This window comes from Ascidiella aspersa, chromosome 5 (assembly GCF_963924565.1).
Source record: "Ascidiella aspersa chromosome 5, kaAscAspe10.2, whole genome shotgun sequence".
NCBI lineage: Eukaryota > Metazoa > Chordata > Ascidiacea > Phlebobranchia > Ascidiidae > Ascidiella > Ascidiella aspersa.
Genome location: NC_139451.1, coordinates 1217083 through 1239277, shown reverse-complemented (window position 1 = coordinate 1239277; position 22195 = coordinate 1217083). Strand labels below are relative to the sequence as shown.

The 22195-nt window shown below is 33.6% G+C and overlaps 1 protein-coding gene across 1 annotated transcript; it reads left to right on the top strand.

The window, feature by feature from the left end:
• The first annotated feature begins 350 nt into the window (after positions 1–350).
• Positions 351–20532, top strand: LOC146141407 (H(+)/Cl(-) exchange transporter 6-like). The gene is made up of 21 exons (XM_083389467.1): positions 351–482; positions 1704–1766; positions 2671–2751; positions 3197–3263; positions 5045–5154; positions 6080–6206; positions 7905–8031; positions 8353–8485; positions 9352–9465; positions 11037–11203; positions 12175–12259; positions 12985–13120; positions 13362–13515; positions 14231–14390; positions 15205–15311; positions 16317–16506; positions 17190–17302; positions 18362–18488; positions 18691–18798; positions 19040–19165; positions 19956–20532. Exons 1-21 carry the CDS (start codon positions 384–386, stop codon positions 20058–20060), a joined length of 2499 nt encoding a protein of 832 aa, XP_083245593.1. The 5' UTR covers positions 351–383; the 3' UTR covers positions 20061–20532.
• Positions 20533–22195: the final 1663 nt, after the last annotated feature.

The window sequence follows — 22195 nt, the reverse complement described above, 5'->3', positions numbered from 1 at the left end:
GTCCAAATTGAAACAATTAGTAATGTCGCTTAGCTTCAGCTTATTGGTAAAATACCAGTATGGCGTTAAAGTTAAGCAACGTTTAGCGCGGAAGAATTAAAAATGAAAGTATAGAGGTTAATGATTCAAGTCTTACTTTATGTAAAGATCGTCTTATGGCCATTTTTATGAAAATTAATGATAGTTGGCGATTTTTTGCTAGTGTTTCTGCCATATTAAAAGCATAATAAAACATAATAGTTATTAAAAATTTATAAAATGTTTGGTGAATCTCTCATCCGACTATACATGCTTGGTTGCGCACGGATTGCAACGCATGAATGCGCACCGGTGTTTTGCTAAAGTCGCAAATTTTTTGCAATTGTTATTAATTTTTTATAAAAATGTCTGAATGCTGCTTTAAGTCTTGCAGAAGAAACCAAAATAACGACGATGGTTCTTTGGTGCCGTATCACCGCGTGCCGCTTTGTAAAGACTACGAGGTATTGTGGATACTAATGTGCGGTGAATTTTAGACATATATGGGCGCTGGTCTGGAATCCTAACACACTTATTTTAGCATTAGCGAAACGTGAAGGCAAAATAAAAAGCCTCTTACTACATTTTAATATTTGGCACTGGTCTAGAATCCTACAACAGTTATCAAATCAACTCACAATATTTAAGTTAGGGTTAACGTTTTGGGTTATGCAATATTATTAATTAATCAATATGATAGTACTTGACCCACCCACACCCAAACGCTAACTCGCACCCTAACCTAAATATTGTGCGTTGATTTGATAACTGTGGTAGGATTCTAGACTAGGGTTCCTCTTTTTCTCGGATTTTTTGGGTAACACTAATTTACTGAATGATGAATGGTCGGAATAGTCGGAACGCTCAATATTTAATGAATGACGCTGTAGGAGCAGAATGAACTGTCGGGATGAAACAAACTGTCGGAATAAGATGAACTAAGCTGTTAGGGTTGGGATTAGGGTTAGCTTCGTTCATCTCATTCTGACAGTTCATTCTGTTCCTACACCTTCGTTTATTTCATTCCGACAGTTCATTCTGTTCCTACAGCTGGGTTCATTTCATTCCGACAGTTCATTCCATTCATCAAAATTAGTATCGGCCATATTCATTCCATTCAGTAAATTAGTGAGCATTCTGACCATTCATCATTCCGTAAATTAGTATTACTCGATTTTTTCACTCCCGGGAAATGGGATTAAAAAATGTAAAATCCCGGGAATCCCGACGAAAAAATTATACCTAAAATTCTGACATTATGACGTTTGAAATTATTTTATATTAGCTCCAAACATTTAATTAAGTTCATAATATGTTCTGTAGTATTGCTTTTGCAATCTTACAAGACCTTCTCGCATTAAATTCAGGACCCTTATTTGTTTTTATTTAAAAAAAAGTGCATGCAGGGCGCATTTTTATTGGTAGATAAAAAAAAAATTTTTCCGGGATTCGGGACTGTTAATTCGCGGAAAATCCCGGGAATTTCCTGTCGAAAGATTCACAAAGAAGAACCCTATTCTAGACCAGAGCCAAATCTTTTGCTGCCACGATTTAACCTGAGGCTAACCACACAAAGTCAGCACAAAGTTATACAACTATAATGACAAAATAAACATATTTCTGCTGAATTTAAACAAAAAATAATTCTTGTAATTCTGAATTTTTAAAAATCCTCTTTTGTTTAGAGTTTGGATTATGACAGATGCTACAACAAACCTTATCGATCTCTGGTGAAAAGTATTAATCAGGTGGGTCTAATTATGCTTTTGTTTAATTATAATTTATTAATCTGGTTGCCGCCACATTGCAAGATTTAACCAACACCAAAATGAAAACTAAAAGGAAGCAAATATATTCTAATAACTAATCATTTTGAACTCATTTTCATAAACTCATTTTGGTTGAAACTTTAAACACTGAATAGTTATTAGAATATTTTTTGGAGCATAATGGTTGGAGGTTGTAGTCAGGGAGTCGAACCGTTGTAATTTTCCGGTTCAGGTTCGGTTCGGGTTCAAGGATTTTTTCGGAATCCGGTTCAGTTTCGGTTCGGAGGAATTTAAAAGTTCCGGTTCAGCTCCGGTTCGACCATCGCTATTTCAAAACCGGTTCAAAAAGTTTCGGTTCAGATACAATATAATTTGCGTTAAATCTCAAAATGTGGGTCGATAAATGTAGAGAATAATGTTTGAATTAAGTCATTTAATCTAAGTTACGTGACGTATTAAAAAAAACAGCAACTCTTTATTGAAATAATAGAACCGCTTTTGTTTATAGGTTCAGGTTCAGTTAAGGTTCAGGTACTTTCAAATTATTCGGTTCGGCTCCTTAAAATCTTATAAAAAACGGTTCAGGTTCGGTTACGGTTCGGATAAAATTGACCCAAAACCGGTTCATAAAGTAACGGTTCGGTTCCGGTTCGATTCCCTGGTTGTAGTTAGACGTAGAATGACTAAAGATTTATTCAAAACGTTTAAAATGACAACTACTTCTGTATGGGCTTTGATATTCTTATTACGTTCTTAAATAGATTTGCGTTCTTTTAGTTTTGTTATTCAAAGTTGTTATTGCATCAAGCCACAAGTATGCTAAACTTTTGTAGCAAGTTTTCCCAAATGTTTTTTGTGCTTATAAAAACATCTTTTAATTAAGCGTCATGGAACTTCGTACGAGACCAAGAAGGAAATTCTAAGTTGGATTTCAATTTTCTTCATTGGAATTTTCACAGCTTTGGTAAGATTAGTTTTAATCTTGAAAATCGCTAAAAACTTCAAACAATAATTGTTTCTTTTATTTGAATAAATTTTGATGAAAAACATAAAGCCTCAAAGCGGTTTAAAATTCAATCTTATGTTAACAATGTTTTATTGGCGTAATATTACAAATTATATTCCGAAAAGTATTTAAATTACTAAAGTAAGTTCGGAAATGGCAAAAATAGATTTATAAAAATACAACAGCGTAAAATATTTTTCCCTTAAAATTTAAACTGAATTTAATTCGTACTTTACAGAACTTGTAATTTTAATGTTGACAAAAAAATTTTTGTTAAACCCTTAATAACAGATTTAGGATAAGACAAGCACTGCTATCAATAAAGACTAATTAAGTGTTTTATGCTATCCAAAAAATAAACGCTTGTGCTGTGTGAAATTAATTTTATTTGTTTTTTATGTAGGTTGCATTCTTCATAGACAGCATTATCAAGCTTTTAACCAACGCCAAACTTACAACTGTCAACAAATGTAAGTTAATTTGCATTTATATGTTGCAACGATACATTGTAAATTAGTAATTAAATGCAGATTAAAATAACATGCAATGTAAAACTAAAGGCTTCATAAACTTTTCTAAACTGAATAATTATAATTATGTGCTTTTTGATACTGAAGAATAGGATTGTATTGATAGTTTTACCTTTTAAATTATTCCTCTATAACAGAGGTTCCCAAACTTGGGTCCGTTGACCAACTGGGGTCCGTACAACAGTTCCCGAGGATCCGCGAGGGGAATTAGTCTTTAAGTTCTTAAACATTAGGCTTTAGCGAATGTTTTTAAACATTAGTCTTGGTCAACTGACATTTTTATAGGGCCGCGAAATATCAAAATAATTGAAACGGGTCCACCAGGCAAAATTTTTAGAAAAGTTTGGGAACCACTGCTCTTTAAAGACAGGTAACACAAAATTAAAATGTAGTTGCGTATTTGCTTTTTTTTAGTTAGGTAACAAATCCACCAGTTTTATTTTTCTTATTCACCATATCACTAAAAATTGTATTGTAAGTATGGTCTTACCAACACATATTGCAACATTTAGTTATCCTAGCAAACAGGTGGTTTGTAAAAGCCTCTTTTTCAATAATTGTGGTCTAAAACTGCAAAATGTTGCGCTTACTACTAAAAAGATGTTCTTCTGGTACTTATTTATTCTATCCAACGTTTTGGCCACCTATGCACGATCCCTTCAGGGAATTCAACAAATACTTCAGGGAATTCAACAATACCACGCATAGTAAGAAAAATAAGTTTTAGGATACATTGTTATACTAAACACCGGAGTATTGCATCTAACAGTTTGTTTGCATTTTGTAAAATCCACTTGTAGTTTGCAAAAGATATTAAATAAGTGTGCGATTAGTTGATAATGGAAAATGGTTTTGTAAAACTTGGGTCACTAAACTATTACCTGTTTGGTTGAGAATATTTCCTTAATGGAGATAAAATAGGGATTTTAACAGATTATTAACAGAATTGTTTTTCGTCGGATTAAAATTTGAAGTGCAGTCGTCGCATTTATGGCCTAGGAAAAAGTTTGATGACTCTTAGTGAAAAACAAACAAATTTTTATGGAATTTTTGCTAGCTTTCTGTTTTCTGCTAATTCAGTTTGATTGCATTATTGTTGTAGGCTTTACTAGAATATACATCAACAGTTGGTTATATGAACCAGTAGTTTGTTTTGTAAAGCACACATTTCAAACACTCCAGCTCTTTTAATAATTGTTTTTATATATTTGCAATTCAATAAGGTGATATTTTTGGCCCATTAAATCTGTTAGGGATGTAATGCTAAATGTGAACAACGAGCAGACACTGCCCGTGGCTACAAATTAGTCAACAATCATTTTTTACTTGTTATCCACCAATAATTTTATTACTTACAATTGCCAGCCATAGGCAGAGTCGCACAGACACATGCGAAAACACAGGTTTAAAAAAATCCTACAGCACGTAACCTTATTGTACATCTTATCCTATCGTTCTGCTAAACTTTCCACTGGTTAGTCCTTTCCTTTTTTTTTCTTCTAAAATTTTTTTAAACCGTTAAAATCTGTGTATTTTCTATCTACACACTTCAATTTCCAATTACTGTTATATTCCCAATATTGCCACTGAATTTTTTTTTATTTTACGGGCAGCTCGACTTGATAACGGTAAAGTCCTTTAGTTGTGCTTTTTCAATGTTTTGCAAAGATGGCCAAAAATAAATTCAATTGTGCATCTTAACAATGTCTGTCTGTTTCTAGTCATGTCTGTGTGTCCCCACGACTCCTGCGTTCCAGCGGCCTTATTTATTCTCCTCGCTTTCAACATTCTTTTCGTCACGGTAGCTGCCTTCCTCGTCGTTTACGGAGAGGTAAAAGTTTAAAAAAAAAGTAACATATTGAGCTTGATGATGGTTCTTAAAGCCTAAAAGACTTTTGACCGCCAGCAATAAATTCCAAAACGAAACAAAACAACTGAGACCAAAAAGGTTGAGTAAATCGATATCATCTTGATAAAGACGTTTCACACTTGTATCATCAATAGTTAGTGTGACTGAGAAGTAATCATATAAGAGTAGAAACTCAGAATGATAAGAATTGCGTTCCACCTTTTATAAGTGATGTTTTGAATTACTTCTCAGTCACATTAACTGAAGATGATAAAAGTGCGTATCAAAACATGTTTATCAAAATAATGTTGATCTACTCCACTTTTTGACATTTCATTATAAAGCAACTTTTTAAAAGATTTTTAAAAGTAACAAAATTTTGCCTTTCTGACGAACCTGTCTAAATTTTTCGTTCTTATTTCGTTCTCAAATTATACATGGCATATTTGGACAATTATATATTTTACTACTCTAGGGGTTACCAATAAACCACATTACACAGGTTTTTTGTTTAATAAAAATATCAAACAAAGCCAAATCATTCGTAATAACGGCAACACCGCATCAGTTATTGTAGAAACACTTGAAAACATGATTTATAATTTTTATAAAATTAATATTATTTTGTTAAATTTGAATTCAAAGTCTAGTGCTAAATGTTCATTAAATTGCAACAATTTCATGCAATATAATTTAACCAAGTGAAACAGTACTTATGTTCATGTGGTAATTTAAAAAAATAAAAAATTATCCTATTTAAAAAAAAAATAAAATTTTTATGTACTTTTGTTAAAATAAAGTTTTAAACCTGTTATATTCTGTACACTGAACATAATACAATTTTAAAACTTGCACATTACTTCCGTTTATAAAATTATTTTCATTTTAAAATGTAATAATTTTTTAGCCTTTAGCAGCTGGTTCTGGAATTCCTGAAATCAAGTGTTACCTGAACGGAGTCAAAATACAGAACGTCACACGGTTAAAAACACTCATTTGCAAAGCGGTCGGTGTTTTGTTCAGTGTGTCCGGAGGTGAGTGTAAAATATTTTGTTTCATGATCAATGTTTCTGAATACAGTCAGTTTAACCCCAAAAGGGGATTTTACATTGACAAAGAAATAAAAATGACCAATATCAATTCAAAAAAACATTGTACTGTCAACAGACTTATCTCATTTTTCTTGTCTTGCAAACATGTTCAATTGTATTTTTCTTTATTGTTTGACTGCTATCATTTTTTTTTCTATAGCCAATCGAAACGGCGATACATTTCATGAAAATTATTTGGCGAAAGCACTCTTTTACAACTGATCAATGCCTTGCAGCAACAGTATATTCATTAATTAATAAGTAGTATGTCCATTGACTTGGCAAACAAGTGTAAGAAAATGACAATGAGTTTATTTTAAAGCGAAATTTTTTAGGATTTTATAAAGAACTTTTATTAGAATCAGTTATTTTATGAACATTTAAACGCTAACCTTACTTTATTTTATTGTTGAACAATTAGAAGAAAGAACATTTTTAGAATTTAATTAGCTAAGATGTTTTTTGCACTAAATATAAAAAAGTTTGCGAACCATAGTTCCAAAACATGGAGGTTGGTTGGTTAGACATGCTCTAATTGTTGAATAAAACCAAAAATTTAAAAAAATATTGAAAAATTCAGTTTTTTTTAATATACATTAAAAACTAACTGTAAAAATAGTAATCGAACATATTTTCCCTGTTTCTACTTTGTTATGTTTGTTTAAGGATTTTTTTGTATTCTAATTAAAGTTGTACGTTTGTGGGTCGTATTAAGGAAACCTTTTTTAACTTGAAAATTAAACTTTTTTCAATTTTGTGAAAAATTTAACAAGGCTGTTAAAACAACTTAATAATGAATTACAGAGCCAAAAAGGTCGAGTAGATCACCAGCATATTAATTAACACAGTTCGATATGCACTTGTATCATCATCGGTTAATAAAAAAAGTATGTGTCAAAACAACTTTATCAACAAAAAACCTTTCTGGCTTAAATTCATCATTAACCTACATTACAGATCCCGGCATAGTGTACCTGTTAAAGCATTTGCAAAATATCATTTTCTATTTTCTCGTCTGCTTTATAATTGTTTTTTCCTGTAGGCTTGTTGGTAGGAGAAGAAGGTCAATGAAATATACTTCATCTGTTTTGATTTTATCTCATTTTTTTCAAAATATACTTTAACTGTTTTATTTTTAGAAATGTTATTTTTCGAAGGGTAGTTGGTTGGTTACACTTACTCTAACCCAGCGGTTCTCAACTTTTTTTTGCCTTACGGACCAGTAAAATTTCAAAACTAATTGTGCGGACCAGTTGACTTTCAAAAATTAATATCAACTCAAAATGTAATTACGACAAAAATATGCAACTTAAATGCAAAAAATTGAAACTTCAATTTAATTAACGACTTACTACTGTCTTTTTGTTTTTATACGTCTTATACGCGGTTCTATTGAAGTTTTTTTACAAACAACTTGTCCTAAAGTAGGAGATATAAAATTGTAATATATTTGGTGGACTGGCAGGAAAGTTGACATGGTCCGGCCATTACTCTATCTAACCAATAAACCAACCTTTTAACATTCAGTAACACACCTGCACGTGTTTAAGAACTGTGATCTAGCCTAGATTTAGTTAGTCTTGTAAACATGGTCAATATTGGCAAAATAACATTTTCTTGTGTTTTTATATTTCGTTATAGGTTTGTTAGTTGGAAAGGAGGGTCCTATGATTCACAGTGGGGGAGTAATAGGGGCGGGGGTCCCCCAATTCGAGAGCTTTGCGTTCCGAGGTTTGAAACTAAAACTGCCATTCTTCCGGTCTGACAGGTCAGTAAGATTTTTGTCAGTAACTTAAATAAAAAAGTAGTGTTTTATTGCACATTGTACATTTAATACAGTTTTCTGGAAATTATTTATAATTATATTCTTTTGATTATTAGTTCTTTGTAATTATACCCTTTTCATAGGTGTGCAAAGTGTTTAAATCTTCTCCTTGATTTTTCTTTGAATTTGCTTATTACTAGGCTTATTTTTTAAAAAACTTAAATTTCATGTTTATAAGTCTTGAAACAGAATACTATTATTTTTCTTCCCAGATAAATTATAAGCTGTAATATGTATACCAAACCCAGCTACCTGAATGTTCAGGGACAAACGCGATTTTGTGAGTGCCGGGGCAGCAGCGGGGGTGGCGGCCGCGTTCGGAGCCCCGATTGGGGGCGTATTGTTCAGCTTAGAAGAAGGGAGCTCATTCTGGAACCAAAGTCTCACTTGGAAGACTGTGAGTGTTTTAAATGTTAAAAAATATATTTCTTACATTTTCAGAAGCAGCGACTAGAGAGCATTATTTTTTTTTGCTATTTAAAAACAAGGCTGCTGAGTCTGTTAAAAACAACCCTAGTCCAATTTCACCCAAAAAAATTAACTGGAATCCAACTCTGAGTAAATTTGCTGATTTTGTCGAGTCTTAAAGTTCGCCTCCAAATCTAGTGCCTGTGTTCTGCCAATTTATAAAACTATAATAAGCTAGACTCTGCAGCCTTGATTAACACTAAAATTCAAAAAAAAAAGTTTACACTTGTTTTACTGTGAAAAATGTAGGTAAACATGGTTTTGTAGTCTAGCCTAAAAATAAATAACAAAGCCAAAAAGGTTGAGTAGATCAACATCATCTTGATAAAAACATTTAGATGCAAGCTTGTATTTTCTTCAGTTAATTCGACTGATATCTCAGAAATCTAATAAATATAAGAATTGTTTGCCACCTTTTAAAAGTGATGTTTAAATAGGTATCAGTCACAGATGTATTACTACACTTTTTAATGAATTCATCTTCATCTTAATTTAAGAGAAAAAATTATCTTTTTAATAAACGGATTTAGTCTGGTGTTGCTGCACATTTTTAATCTCTTGACAAAATGTGTTTCAAACTTTTTTTGTAATTCTTTTATTTGTTTTATTTGAAGTTTGAAAATCAGTTGGCGAGGTTTACCGACAACGTATATTGTAAAGTTATCCTAATACAATTTGTCGTGAAAAGTGTAACTAAATTCCCATAAATATGTAGGTTTTGAACAAACAAACCCTCGCATATTTGCATTATCCTTCCTAAGTCAAACATTTGTAATTATTAACTTTTAATTCCAGTTATTCTGCACAATGACCTCCACTTTCACCTTGAACTTTTTTCTCTCGGGAACAGAAAACAACTCATGGGGATCGTTCTACCAGAACGGACTGCTTACGTTTGGCGTTTTTCAGGTGCTTTAAGATCTTTATTATACCGAAACAATATTATACAGAACGTAATGCTATACCAGTTTTTTTTAACTTTTTCACCGCGGACCCCTAATTTTTTCTTTTGCTTCGCATGGATCCCTGCAGGCAAGAATTAAAAAAAATGAAGTCATAAATTGACGCCACGATCAAATAGCTTGTCAGAAATATGCTGATGTTTAAGTAAAAAGGAGTCTAACATTCAGTGGTAAAACGTCTTATTTTTAATTAAACTCTTTTTTTTTAAATTTAATTACTTTTTAAACGTACAATAATATTTCAATTTGTCCTTCATGGACCCCCTGAAATTAGTTCACGGACCCCAAGGCAGTTTAAGAACCCCTGTGCTGATCCAATGGTTCCCAACAGGGGTGCCATATCTAACGGATATTTTGAGTTACGTTGAATTTTAGTTTTTGCTCTTATCATTAAGCTTCATGACACAATTTTCCGTGTACGATTATGGCGCACAAAATCAAAAATGTATTTAATTCGTACATTGTGACAGTTTGTTTGCTTCGCAACTTTTTCATAGTAATTTATGCCAATTTTGTTTAATGTAGTAATTTCATATGCTAGAAATTCCGTTAGAAAAAAGCCGCCTCAAGGATTCCATAATATATTTAAAATTTTATTTTCCTCTTACTGCTTTATTCTATGGCCGGTGCATTTGTTGAACCAGCTGAATGTTCTCTAATTAGAATTTTAATCTTGGTTGTAGTTGGCTATAGTAAATATACGTTTATATATTTTATATTGGTTTAAAGCATGTTTATATAAAGGTTTTCGTGAAGCAGAAAATTGTAAAGTTGATGTACAGTCTCAGGTTGTATTCAGAAAGTAATGATGTTAAGAATTTTTACAAAAACAGGTATAAAACGTAACATCACAAATTAAATCTTTTTTTTACATTTTATTTTTTGCTGGAGATTTCTTACTTCCAAAAGTGTTTCAGTTGATTTGAAAAAAAAAATTATATTACGCCTGTATATTTCTGTATTTATCTAAAAATATAAAAAAAGAAAACGAACGAAACTGATAAAAATGTTAGTTTAACAATTTAATTTGTTTTTGACCGAATGACCTATTAAAGTTCAAATTTTTGTTGTTAAACTGAATATATTTAGTTTCCATGAGTTTCAAGTTCATTGCTCCAGATTACCTAAATAGGTCGCCCAAACGTTGTCATATTAAATTATAATATTTGCCAAATGAACAATTTTTTAATTGCAGCTGCAAACTCACGTGGAAAGATTAAGCGCAACACTGATGACGCCATATACTTGCATTTTTTTTTAAATATAAGTATTAATACCTTGTTGATGTTGTTTGAAACGTTGCGCTTCTCAAGCTATTAAAAAATTTACAACTGTTTTGTCGGCATTATGACTGTGTTCTGTTTGAGGCCAAGATTCTGTGGTTTAAAACATACCAATTAAATTGTGTGTGGTTTTTAAAATGCACAATTTTTTAAATTTAATATTCTTTCCATAGATTTTTGAACTTCATCGTCGACAAGATTCTGATGTTTAAAAGATACTAAATTTTTTTTTCAGTGCCCACCGGACAACAAAGCGTGCCATCTTTGGACTGCAGGCGACCTCCTCATTTTCATCCTGATGGGATTCGGAGGAGGAATATTTGGACTTATATTCAACGCACTCAACACTAGGCTCACTATGTTCAGACTCAACTACCTCGCAAGAAAAGCAAAGGTTCTCAGGTGAGTCTACCATATGTCCTCTTTTTTAGGAGGATTTGTCCTCTTTTCTCAAGAAAAGTTAATGGTCCTCCCCAGGACGCTCCAAAATGTCCAAATGTCCTTTTTTTCGCATTTCGAGTTAGTTGCTTATACTTTCAACGAGACTTTTGACGAGACGTTGTGTTTATTTCCAAAAAAATACAGTATCCATTAAACGCTGAAATTCTGAATTGCCGGTTGCAAATTAAACTCGTTAAGAAATGATCATTCCTTATTGGCAAGAGTTAAGGGAACCACAAAGTATTTATAAAGCTAAATGTTTACATAAATGTTTCGATAGCGCGACTCAACTGCGCTGCCAAGTCGGCCTAAAGGACACGCTGGCTGCTTTGCTGGTAACGCTGTTTTCGCTGTGTCTCAAAATAGACCGACACAAAAAGGCGACACATGTTTTGACGGGGTAGGTCGTCAACAATTCCTATAGGGTTTTGTCGAACGCAACAAGGGGTCTTCCTGTGTTTTTATTTTGATTTCTTGTTAAGACAATATCCGGGGTCGCGAAGTTGGCGATTGCAAACGAAATTACGGGAAAGCACAAGGCCGTGACTATACTTTTTGTTGTTTTTGTAACTTTTGTCCGCAACTATCATGGAAATGTAAAACATCAAACTCAAACGTAACAATTCTACTTTCGTTTCACTTGCCGGCAAAAAAAATGTCCTTTTTTTGGGTGCTGCAAATACTGTAGCCCGATCTGAGGTGGGTTTTAACCTAATTTGTAATTCAAACCTTGTTTAATTTTTCCATATCCACATTTTCTTGTGTGCACTGTGCACTGATCTGTATTATAGCTTGAAAATGAAGACTTCAAATAAAGATACAACTTGCGTTGCACCTTTTATAAAAAGATTTCGGTCACAATATGTATTAGTTCACTTTCAATCTTTGTAAAAACTCGAACTAAGCCTAAAGCGACCACATTAACTTTCCAGATTATTGGAAGCTTTGTTGGTCTGCACAGCTACAACTCTAGTTGCTTTTCTTTCTCCGCTGTGGATCGGGGAATGCAAGGAATTGGTGAGGAATTACATTTTGTTTCAGTTTATGGCCCACATTGAAAAAAATATCCAAATATATTTGGTTTCTGCAATCCTGTAAGTATGTGCACATCAGTACATCTTGTAATGCAAAAATTATAAAAAAAATTGCAACAACTTCGACCATTTTGATTTTACCTTTAAAATCCTTTTAATGCCAAGTATTTTTTCACGTTTGTATAATTATGCTACTTTTGGAATTCGTTAGAATTTACAGATTTGTTTTTTATAAAAAGTTTGTCTTACCTAAAATTCATGACCAATTAGTTTCCAGTATATATTTTGTTTTTACGGTGGAAACCGCTGAGAATACCCAAATGTTTTTCCATTTTGAATTCTGTTTGAAGTCAGCGTAAGTCTCAATACTGTGTATTTGAACACTCACTGTAATAGTTATAATATCTAACCCCTTGGGATTCGTGTACTAGTCTTTGGGATTTTCAAAATCTGACTGGATTTTTTTTTTCACTTTTCTATTTCTTTAACTTTTTTAAAATTTATTAATGATTGATATTTAGAAAAATATGCTGCTAAAAAAGAGGACACCATACCACAAAAAATTTCAATTTTGTTACTACACTGTTGTCTTCCATAAGGCGGTATATTAACAAAGGGAGTGGAAACAAACACATTCTGTGTTTTGTTAGGATTGTGTTATTTTGTGTGTTGAGTTATTTTCTTCTAAATGCGCCTTTTTTTTTTCAGAGCCCACTCCCAGGTAACGCTAGTTCAGACAATGAGGTCCAAGACTTCCTGTGTCCAAACGGAACCTACAACGACATGGCGACCCTCTTCTATAATCCACAAGAGGTCGCCATCAAGCAGCTCTTTCATCATTCAGGTTTCAAAAATGCCCTTCAATTTTTTTTTGTTTAAAGTAAACTTTTTAAAATAGTGAATATATATATTTTTTACGATGATTTGAGGTTCATTTTAAAATTCTGTTTACCGTAAAATATAAATGTTTTACATCCTGACGCTTGGGATATTTTTGTTGAAATTTTTGTGTAACTTTTAAGATTGTTTTTCTATTTTAAATTGTTATATAAAATCACGCATTTCACAAATAAATTTGGTCCCAGGTGAATTTTCTCTCCTGACGCTCGGGATATTTTTCCTCTTCTTTTTCTTCCTGTCTTGTTGGACTTACGGGTCGAGCGTTCCAAGCGGACTCTTCGTTCCTTGTATTTTGTGCGGAGCTGCTTACGGAAGATTTGTCGCAAACTTTTTGTCAACGTAAGTCATCCTAATGTAAAACATTGAAGTTATTTTTAAATTGGAAGGGTGATTTTTTATAAAGAAAGACAGTGATTTTGCTAAAAATATGATTATCAGTGTATATGACTGTTTTTTTATAAATTATTATTGGTTTTTATAAATTATTATTTTTACATTGAATGATTAGTTTTATCATTTAAAATTAACTCATTTATACGTTATTTTAACTTTTCTGAGTAACTTATTTTCATCAACAAAAGGTAAAATATATAAGGTTATTTTTACAATTTTACCAACATTTGGATTTAACAATTATACTATTTTAACAAATTTTTAAAATACAAACTGTCAACATATTTTTGAATACTTGACAATAACTCAATAACTTATATTCTTAAGCAAATTAAACGAAAATGGTAAAAAGTTGTAAAGTTACTTTTTAATTTTTCAACTGATATTAATACAAGTTAATAACGAAACGTTTTATCAGAAGTACCCGCTTATTTAGCGGTGAAATTTAATTTCAAGCTACTTTTACATTAATAATAATTAAAAAAAATTGTAATTTATTTAAAAACAAACAATTAACTTATATATATTGGAAAAAACATTTTTATTAATTAAGGCCCATTTTTTAGTTCACGAAAGGAAAATATGAAAGGTCAACATTTTTTTTAATTACATATTCTGTAGCAAATTAACGGAAACATTTACATTTTTTGCGATGTTTTAGTTATTTTGGAATGGAGCACATTTACCTGGGAACTTTTTCACTGATCGGAGCGGCTGCTTTTCTGGGCGGAGTTGTTCGGATGACGATTAGCTTAACCGTGATCCTCATAGAGTGCACAAACGAGATCACCCTCTCGCTACCAATCATGGTCACACTCATGGTAAGATGTCTATTAATCGACCATAGGCGGTAGTGATGTGAAACTTCTACGCAACCAACAACGATACTCGACATTTGATTCCGATACCGATACTCAAGACAAAAGTATCGCGATCCGATTCCTATGACGTCATAACTGTGGTCAAACAAATAAAATAGGTAAATTGAAACGTTTAAACTATATTTTTTTGTCAGACCAAACTTTGATTTAATCCTTAGAAGCGACCTTTTTACAAGTAACGCTTTTTGACAAGTTTACTTTTCATGGTAGAAATTGTTGCGTCGTTAATAAATTCCCATATTAATTAGATATTAGATCGGCGCTGATACCGCCCTTGTATCGGACGAGCATCGATACTACCATAATGGTATCGTGTATCGGCTCCGATCCGATATTATCGGACGAGTATCGATACTACCACTTGGTATCGTGTATCGGCTCCGATCCGATATTATCGGACGAGTATCGATACTACCACTTGGTATCGTGTATCGGCTCCGATCCGATATTATCGAACATTCCTACCGGTTCGCACAACTAGCATTATACTATAAGAGATAGCAAATTTTATTTACATGTAATTCAACCTCCTGGATAGCTTGAAACAGATCTCTTCTGTAAGAGATGTATTATATTTATTAATTAAAAATTAATTAGGAATACCATGTCAGTATATAAAATGATGTCTTTTTATTTGCCTGGATAGTTCACCTCACTACTTTGTTCTAATTGCAAATGATGAAGCGTTCTGTTTTTTCGGTGTTACTGCTGCTCATTTTTTTATTCTTTTTCAAACAATTGTTCGATTGTTCAGGTCGCGAAGTGGGCAGGGGACATGGTGAACAAAGGTCTTTATGACGTGCACATCGACCTGAAGTCTGTCCCCCTCATGGAATGGGATTCACCGGCCGTCGCAGCAGAGTGGGTTTTATATTCACATATGCATGGTGCTTTTAATATTTTGATAAATTTACAAGTTCGAAATCGCTGCGCTGGAACGTGGTACTTTGATAAAATTTGCCGGAAGAACAATTTTACAATTGATTCAATACCAGGCAGCAACAATTATATTCGTTAAATTGTATGGACCTGAGGTTGTTTATATCAGGACCAGGGCTGCGGAGTCGGTTAAAAATAAACCCGAGTCCGACTCCGGGTAAAAAAATAAACCGGAGTCGGAGGGAGTCCGACTCCGGCCAAATATGAGATTTTGTTGAGTCCCGAGCTCGGCCCTGACTCTACAGCCTGTATTCCTCCAATTTACGTAACTAAAATAACTTGGATATCCAGCAATCCACTTATAGGGGTGTCGTATAATTCATTCACTTGCAATACATGGTTGGAAAATGTCCACTATATGCTATGCTGCCTTTACATTTTACAGTTGGCGGCCATATAAGTTTCAAAATTCGGTTCTGCGCATGCGCATGTCGGGCTCGGGACTCGGGTAGTTTTACGCGGTCTTACTCGAGTCCCGACTCCGCATCCCTGATCAGGACTGTGAGGACCGGAGATTGTTTCGTTGGAACGCTGGATTTCACTAAAAGCATGTTTTTATCGGGTCGGCACCGATACTACCAATGTATCGGACGAGTACCGATACTACTACTTGGTATCGGGTATCGGCTCCGATCCGATATTATCGGACGAGAAGCGATACTACCACTTGTCATCAGGTATCGGCTCCGATCCGATATTATCGGACGAGTACCGATACTACCACTTGGTATCGGGTATCGGCTCCGATCCGATATTATCGGACGAGTACCGATACTACCACTTTTGCAAATATCGACTCCTATCCGATATTATCGGCCAACCCTGGCACCCATAAAATCAAAACATATTTTTCACTTTTTGTTATTTATTTACATTTTTTTGTTTCGCGTCTTTTTTGTTGAAATGTTGTTTTTTCTGTGTGTTCAGCCTGACAGCCACTGACATCATGAACACCAGGATAAAGTTCGTCTTCCCGCACACTAGAGTGCGCTCTATCCTCGACCTGCTACGCACCACCGCACACAACTCCTTCCCCGTCGTTACCATGGCACCCAACCCTGACTGTGATGTCACAACCGAAGGGAATTCCCCGACCACGATAAACCAGCGATTCAGAGTGAGTGAAAATATCAGGAGTTTGATTTTTTGCGATATCTGACTTTTGTTTCACGATTTAACCTGAATTATGCCGAAGTCGGGACGTCTTTATATTTTATTTATTTATTCTATGGTCTTTATATTTTATTTATTTATTCTATGGTCTTTATATTTTATTTATTTATTCTATGGTCAAACTGGTAAAATAGATGAAATAAAACGTAAGTTCGTTTCATAGTTGTTGAGAATGGGCAAGTTAGCTTTAGCGTCATTTAGTTTAGCAACCTTAAATTATTTAAAAAAAATACTTTTCAAGATAAAAATTGCTGGATTGAATCATGACTAAAATTCGACATTAATTTTGTATCGGATATCGGCTGCGATCCGATATTATCGGACATACCAACCGATTTCATGGATTTTTAGAAGATAAATAATTAAAACAGCTCCACCTAGGGATGTTGTTTTTCCTGTGACGTCATATCACAAAGTAGCTATTTCTATGACGTCATCATAATAAATACGTGCTTATGTGACGCCGAAACAGCTGATGCGTTTTTGTTTTAAATAACAACAATCCTTCTTTTTTTGTGACGTCAATATGGTAATTGCGCATTTTAAGATGTTTAGTTTTTACCTTGTTCTAGAAAGTTAAAAATTGTAAATCGTTTACAATTCGAATTATTATGTTTTTTTGTCCAGTCATCGAGCGTTTTAACGCGGAAACAAGTGGAGCGTGACCGCGCCAGAACGCTGAGTCACGGTCCGACGGAGATGGTCTCGGTTGACCGGATAAGTGATGACGTATTGGAAAGGTGAGCTCGTGAAACATTAGTTTCCCCCACACCATGAAACCTAAGGCAGAAAAATCTATAAAACCATAGTAATGAGACCAACGACAATATCCAGGACAGCATAAGATCAAAATCGTCTGAATAAGTCCTAAATTAATCGAAATAAGGCCTAAATTAATCGTAATAAATCCTAAATATGTCGTAATAAGTCCTAAATTAATCGAAATAAGGCCTAAAAGTCCAAAATAACGCTTGAAACTGTAGGGGGGGGGGGTATGGGACAATCGGGGGCCACCGGTCTGGCATCGTCCGTTAGGTTGTCGACGTTTGGACGCCCTAGTTTGAATGGCGACGTTAGGGCGCCGCTGTTTTGGCACCGGATTGTTTGCCCTTATTGGAGAGTAGTGGTAGTGTTGGAAATTGGAGTTAAACTTATTACTAGCGGGTAAGTGATGTACTTTTAGGGGTGAGGTTTAGGATCGGGTAAAAGGATTTTGACAATTTCGATCTTATTCTTACGAGTTTAGGACTTATTCCTATCTGTACATTATTACGGACATTAGTTCTTATTTCTATTTTGGTTCTATTCCGAACTGTGTTTTATTTCGACGTTGATGTTGATATTATTTCGAGCTTATGGCTGGAGTCTGTATTTTCATCTTGTTCGTTTCCACTTAAACTTGGCTGAGAAACCTCCTGTTAAATGGCCTAATTACGTAGAATTCAATCACCATCAGAGATCGACCGATATCGTATAATAATTGTATTTTAATTTTCTGTCAACTGATAGCCGATAACAGGTTTTTCATCTACTTGAAACGCAGTAACAACTTTAATTAATTGAACATATAACGAAAATATTGTTAAGTTCATCTACCAATTTATTTTAAACAAACTTTAACTTTAACTCTTGCAGTCAGACATAAAAATAAAAGAAATTGACAGATTTTAAAGTTCAAAATTAGAAAATTTGTTGATTTTCAAGTAAAGTATCGGCCAAAGTTTACCGATAGCGTAATATCGGTAAGAGTAAAGTATCGGACGATATGATATATCGGTTTAATCACCATATTATTCCAGTTCAACGGGCAGCAGTTCCCCATCGTTCCAAGATAACCTCCGACCTTTGACCTTTCACGGCATGATACTTCGAACCCAGCTAACCACCTTGCTCAAGCATGGGGTCGACTACAAGCAACAAAACGGGGTAAGCACCACGAAAATAGGAGGGTGGGGTGGATAAGTTCACAGTTTTCGGTTTTGTTTTTGTTGAAAAATTTGGTAAAATTACAAGCTTGCATCGAAACGTCCTAATCAAGATAATGTCGATTACTCGACCTTTCTGGCTTTAAAATTTATTATCGAGTTAAAATAATTTATTTTCCCTAACTTGAACGTTTTCTTTGCAGCCTTCAAGCCAGGATGAGATTTCTTTTAAACTGATGAACGAAGATTACCCTCGGTTTGCAAACGTCCACAACCTCGACCTGAACCAAATCGACCAAAACAACATTATGGTAAGTAACTGACTCAAGCAACAACTTACATAAAAACAAACTTTTCAAATATGTGAAGTAGCTTGCTCGAATGCCTCCTTAATCTAATAAATTTTTGCCTGTTTAAAAGTTTTTATAAACTGTTGGGGGCTTAACATTTAAAAAAAAACTATTCCAAGGCGGTATACTTTTTTGGTGACCGCCACCCCCAAGGTGTCCATTGACCCCAGTTTAAGAACCCCTGCCCTAAATGTTTTAACAGGATGTTACCCCCTACATGCACCCCTGCCCCCACGTGGCCCACCCCGACTCTCCAGTGCCTCAAGTGTTCAACTTGTTCCGTACGATGGGATTGCGCCACCTACCGGTCGTTAATATGCAGGGCGAAGTGAGTGAAACGATGTTCTAATCAGGTGGCACTGTTTACAAACAAATTGCAGTAGAATCTTGTATAGTTTCGCACAATTCTTGACCTTATTTATTATTTTTATTATGGCGAAGCGCGAAAATTTGAGTTTTTACATGTTTAGGCTGATAGTTTTCCTTAAAACGGTCTGCAAAAACACACATCTTGCTTACAATTACCTAAAGACTATCAAAACACCTCACGAATGTCAAGCTAAAAAGTACATTTTTTTTATTACAGTACAAAGTTTTTTTTAACTTTATGTTTGCCTGTTATATATACACATATATATTTTTCAACTATAGCTGCATTAATATTGCCCTGAAAAAGATTGCCCGAATAGCTGGTCGAAACGTTGGTACTTTAATAAAATTGTGCCGGAAAAAACAATTTTTGCAATTGAAACAATGCCTGGCAGCAACAGTATTTTCATTTAAAGATTCTCCATTATTAGTTTTTATTTTTGTTTTTTCCAGGCGACTTGCACCTTTCATCAGGTTAAAGTATATTAGTTTTTAAACTGCATCTATTCAACCTTGCGTTTTACCTTTATAAGTGATGCTTGGAAATATTTCAGTCGCACTATGCATTACTATACTGAAATATATTCAAACCTTACTTTTAAAAGGCGGAACGCAATTTTTAAAAGATGTTCTTCCAGTGACATTAACTGATGATGATACAAGCGCTTATTGAAACGTCTGAATCAAGATGATGTCGATTTACACAACTTTTTTTGATTGCGTATCAAATCAGTTTCTTATTTCTTTAGATTCTTGGAATGATCACACGTCACAACCTGACTCATCATTTCTTGGAGGAAATTCATAGAAATAATAAAAGCGCAAACGAAGAGAATGTCCAGCAAGTCGTTTGAATAATCACCAGAATAAAGGCGCTCGTTTTTTACTTTTAAATTCATTTTCATTTTTTATATGAAAAACTTGATTTCGTTTCATATTTTGATAAACCATATACTAAGGGTTGGCAAACTTTTCGGCTCGCGAGTGGCAATTTAAATTTAGTAGTTTATAAACAGCTGAAATGAAAATGAGTGGATTAACGCGTTGAGCGTTTTAACCACGCCAAAAGTACGCTAAGGTAGTCTGTTGTGGGGTCTACAACACAGTGAGTTTGTAAAACAATGGCCACAAATGATGGGTGAACAAACGGTGTTGTTTTAAAACCATTGTAGAAACCAAACATTTATTTGGTTTATGTTTTGAAACGGTCCGACTGAAGGTTAGACCACAGTGAAAAAAAAAGCTGTTTTTTAGTGTTGCCCTGGATATAAAGATAAATTTCTAGATTAATTGATAAATGTCTGCCTTAAAACCTGATAATAATGTAGCACTCGTAATGTCGCGCTGAATATGCGATAGTAGAAATCAATTTGACTTTTTTTTCCTGATCAGTAACAGCAGAATAGTCTAGCATAGCTATCAATTCAGACCAAGACACTATTTAAACTTGTTAAATAGGATGCTTTTTGTTTTCGCGTTAGCTTAAATGTAGTGACAATGCCTGTGCGGCGAATTATATGTTTATATCTTTTAATAGTACCCGATGTTAACACTAGCATTGTGAGACCATTCTGCTGTCATTTTTATTGACGTATAACCTTTCAGTTTAAATACATTAAGTTAATTAGGCCACAAAACATGCCATATAAAGCTCGCAAACCGGACTTTACCCACCCTTAAACTATATGCTACCCTTTTATCATTTCATGTGCATATATTCTGTTACATAATTCATTTCTTTGTATATTGATTTTTTAACCTTTTATAATTTTTTGTGAAAACAATGTAAATCGATTAGAGTAGTTTTTCAGTTAAATTTGAAGTTTAAAAATTACCTGAATTAAATGCTTTGTTTTAAATGTTAAGCAGCTGAAAAAGTGTTTTTATTTTTTTGATAAATTTGCCAAATTGTTTTTCGCAATCACTGTCACTCGATTTAAAGTGCAATAAAACCTGCTTTATTATTAAAACGTTGTCATGCTTTACATTTTTCAACATTTCAATGCACTCCGGATTGTTTTGGCAAAATGGCTTGTCTTAAGTCTTTTGACAAAAATCACCTGACTTACTGTTCTATATAGACTTGACTGAAGTTTTTTTGGCCAATTGATTTGACTTGAGTCATTTTGATGAGTAACTTTACTTAAGTCTGTTGACAAAATTACTTGACAGGAGTTAGTTAGGTGTGGTCAAATGACCGCTTTAGTTAAAAACATTTTTGTAAAGTGTGTTATTTAGACCAATGTTTAACATTTACAGGCTATTTGTTGTTTCTACGCAAAACATTGGCTTGAAACGCCTTGAATTTGAATAGTTAAACCTTTATTTTTGATGCCAATGACCTACGACTTGTTATAATGACTTGGGTCGGAACTTGACTTGAGCAACTAATGATTTGTTATTTGTTGATAATCACTTGAGTTGGAAATAAGTGATTTAGAAATGACTTGTTTACAAGACTGATTTCAGCCATGTTTTGCAATCCAAATTAAAATTTTAACAAATGGTAAAGTAATTCTTCTCTAATTAGTAAGTTTTATCAATCTAGTACAATATCCTTCTCATTTAAGCATTGACAAATTAAGTCAAAAAAGTTACATTTTGACGACTATAGTTACTTTTTTAAATGGTCTAGTCTTATGGACAAAATTAAGCAATTTCTGTTACAAATTGGGTTATTACCTTAAATTTTGCATACAAAACAATTCACTTTTTATATTTTTTTACAGATAGCTAGTCCTAGTTTTCAGTAGTGAGTTATTTATCCACGTTAGTCGTTAATGCATTTTCCTTTCTAAATTTAAATGACAAAAAAAATAAATTAAATTATTTGAATAGGTTATATAGGTTTTAAGCTTGAACGACAAATGTTGTTGTTGCATGAAAGAGAATACCAAAGATGGCGGACTGTTTTAATATTCTAACCAATTGGTGATATTAAACTATTTTAGTATAATATTATCGAAAGCAGATAGTAAAACAACGTTAA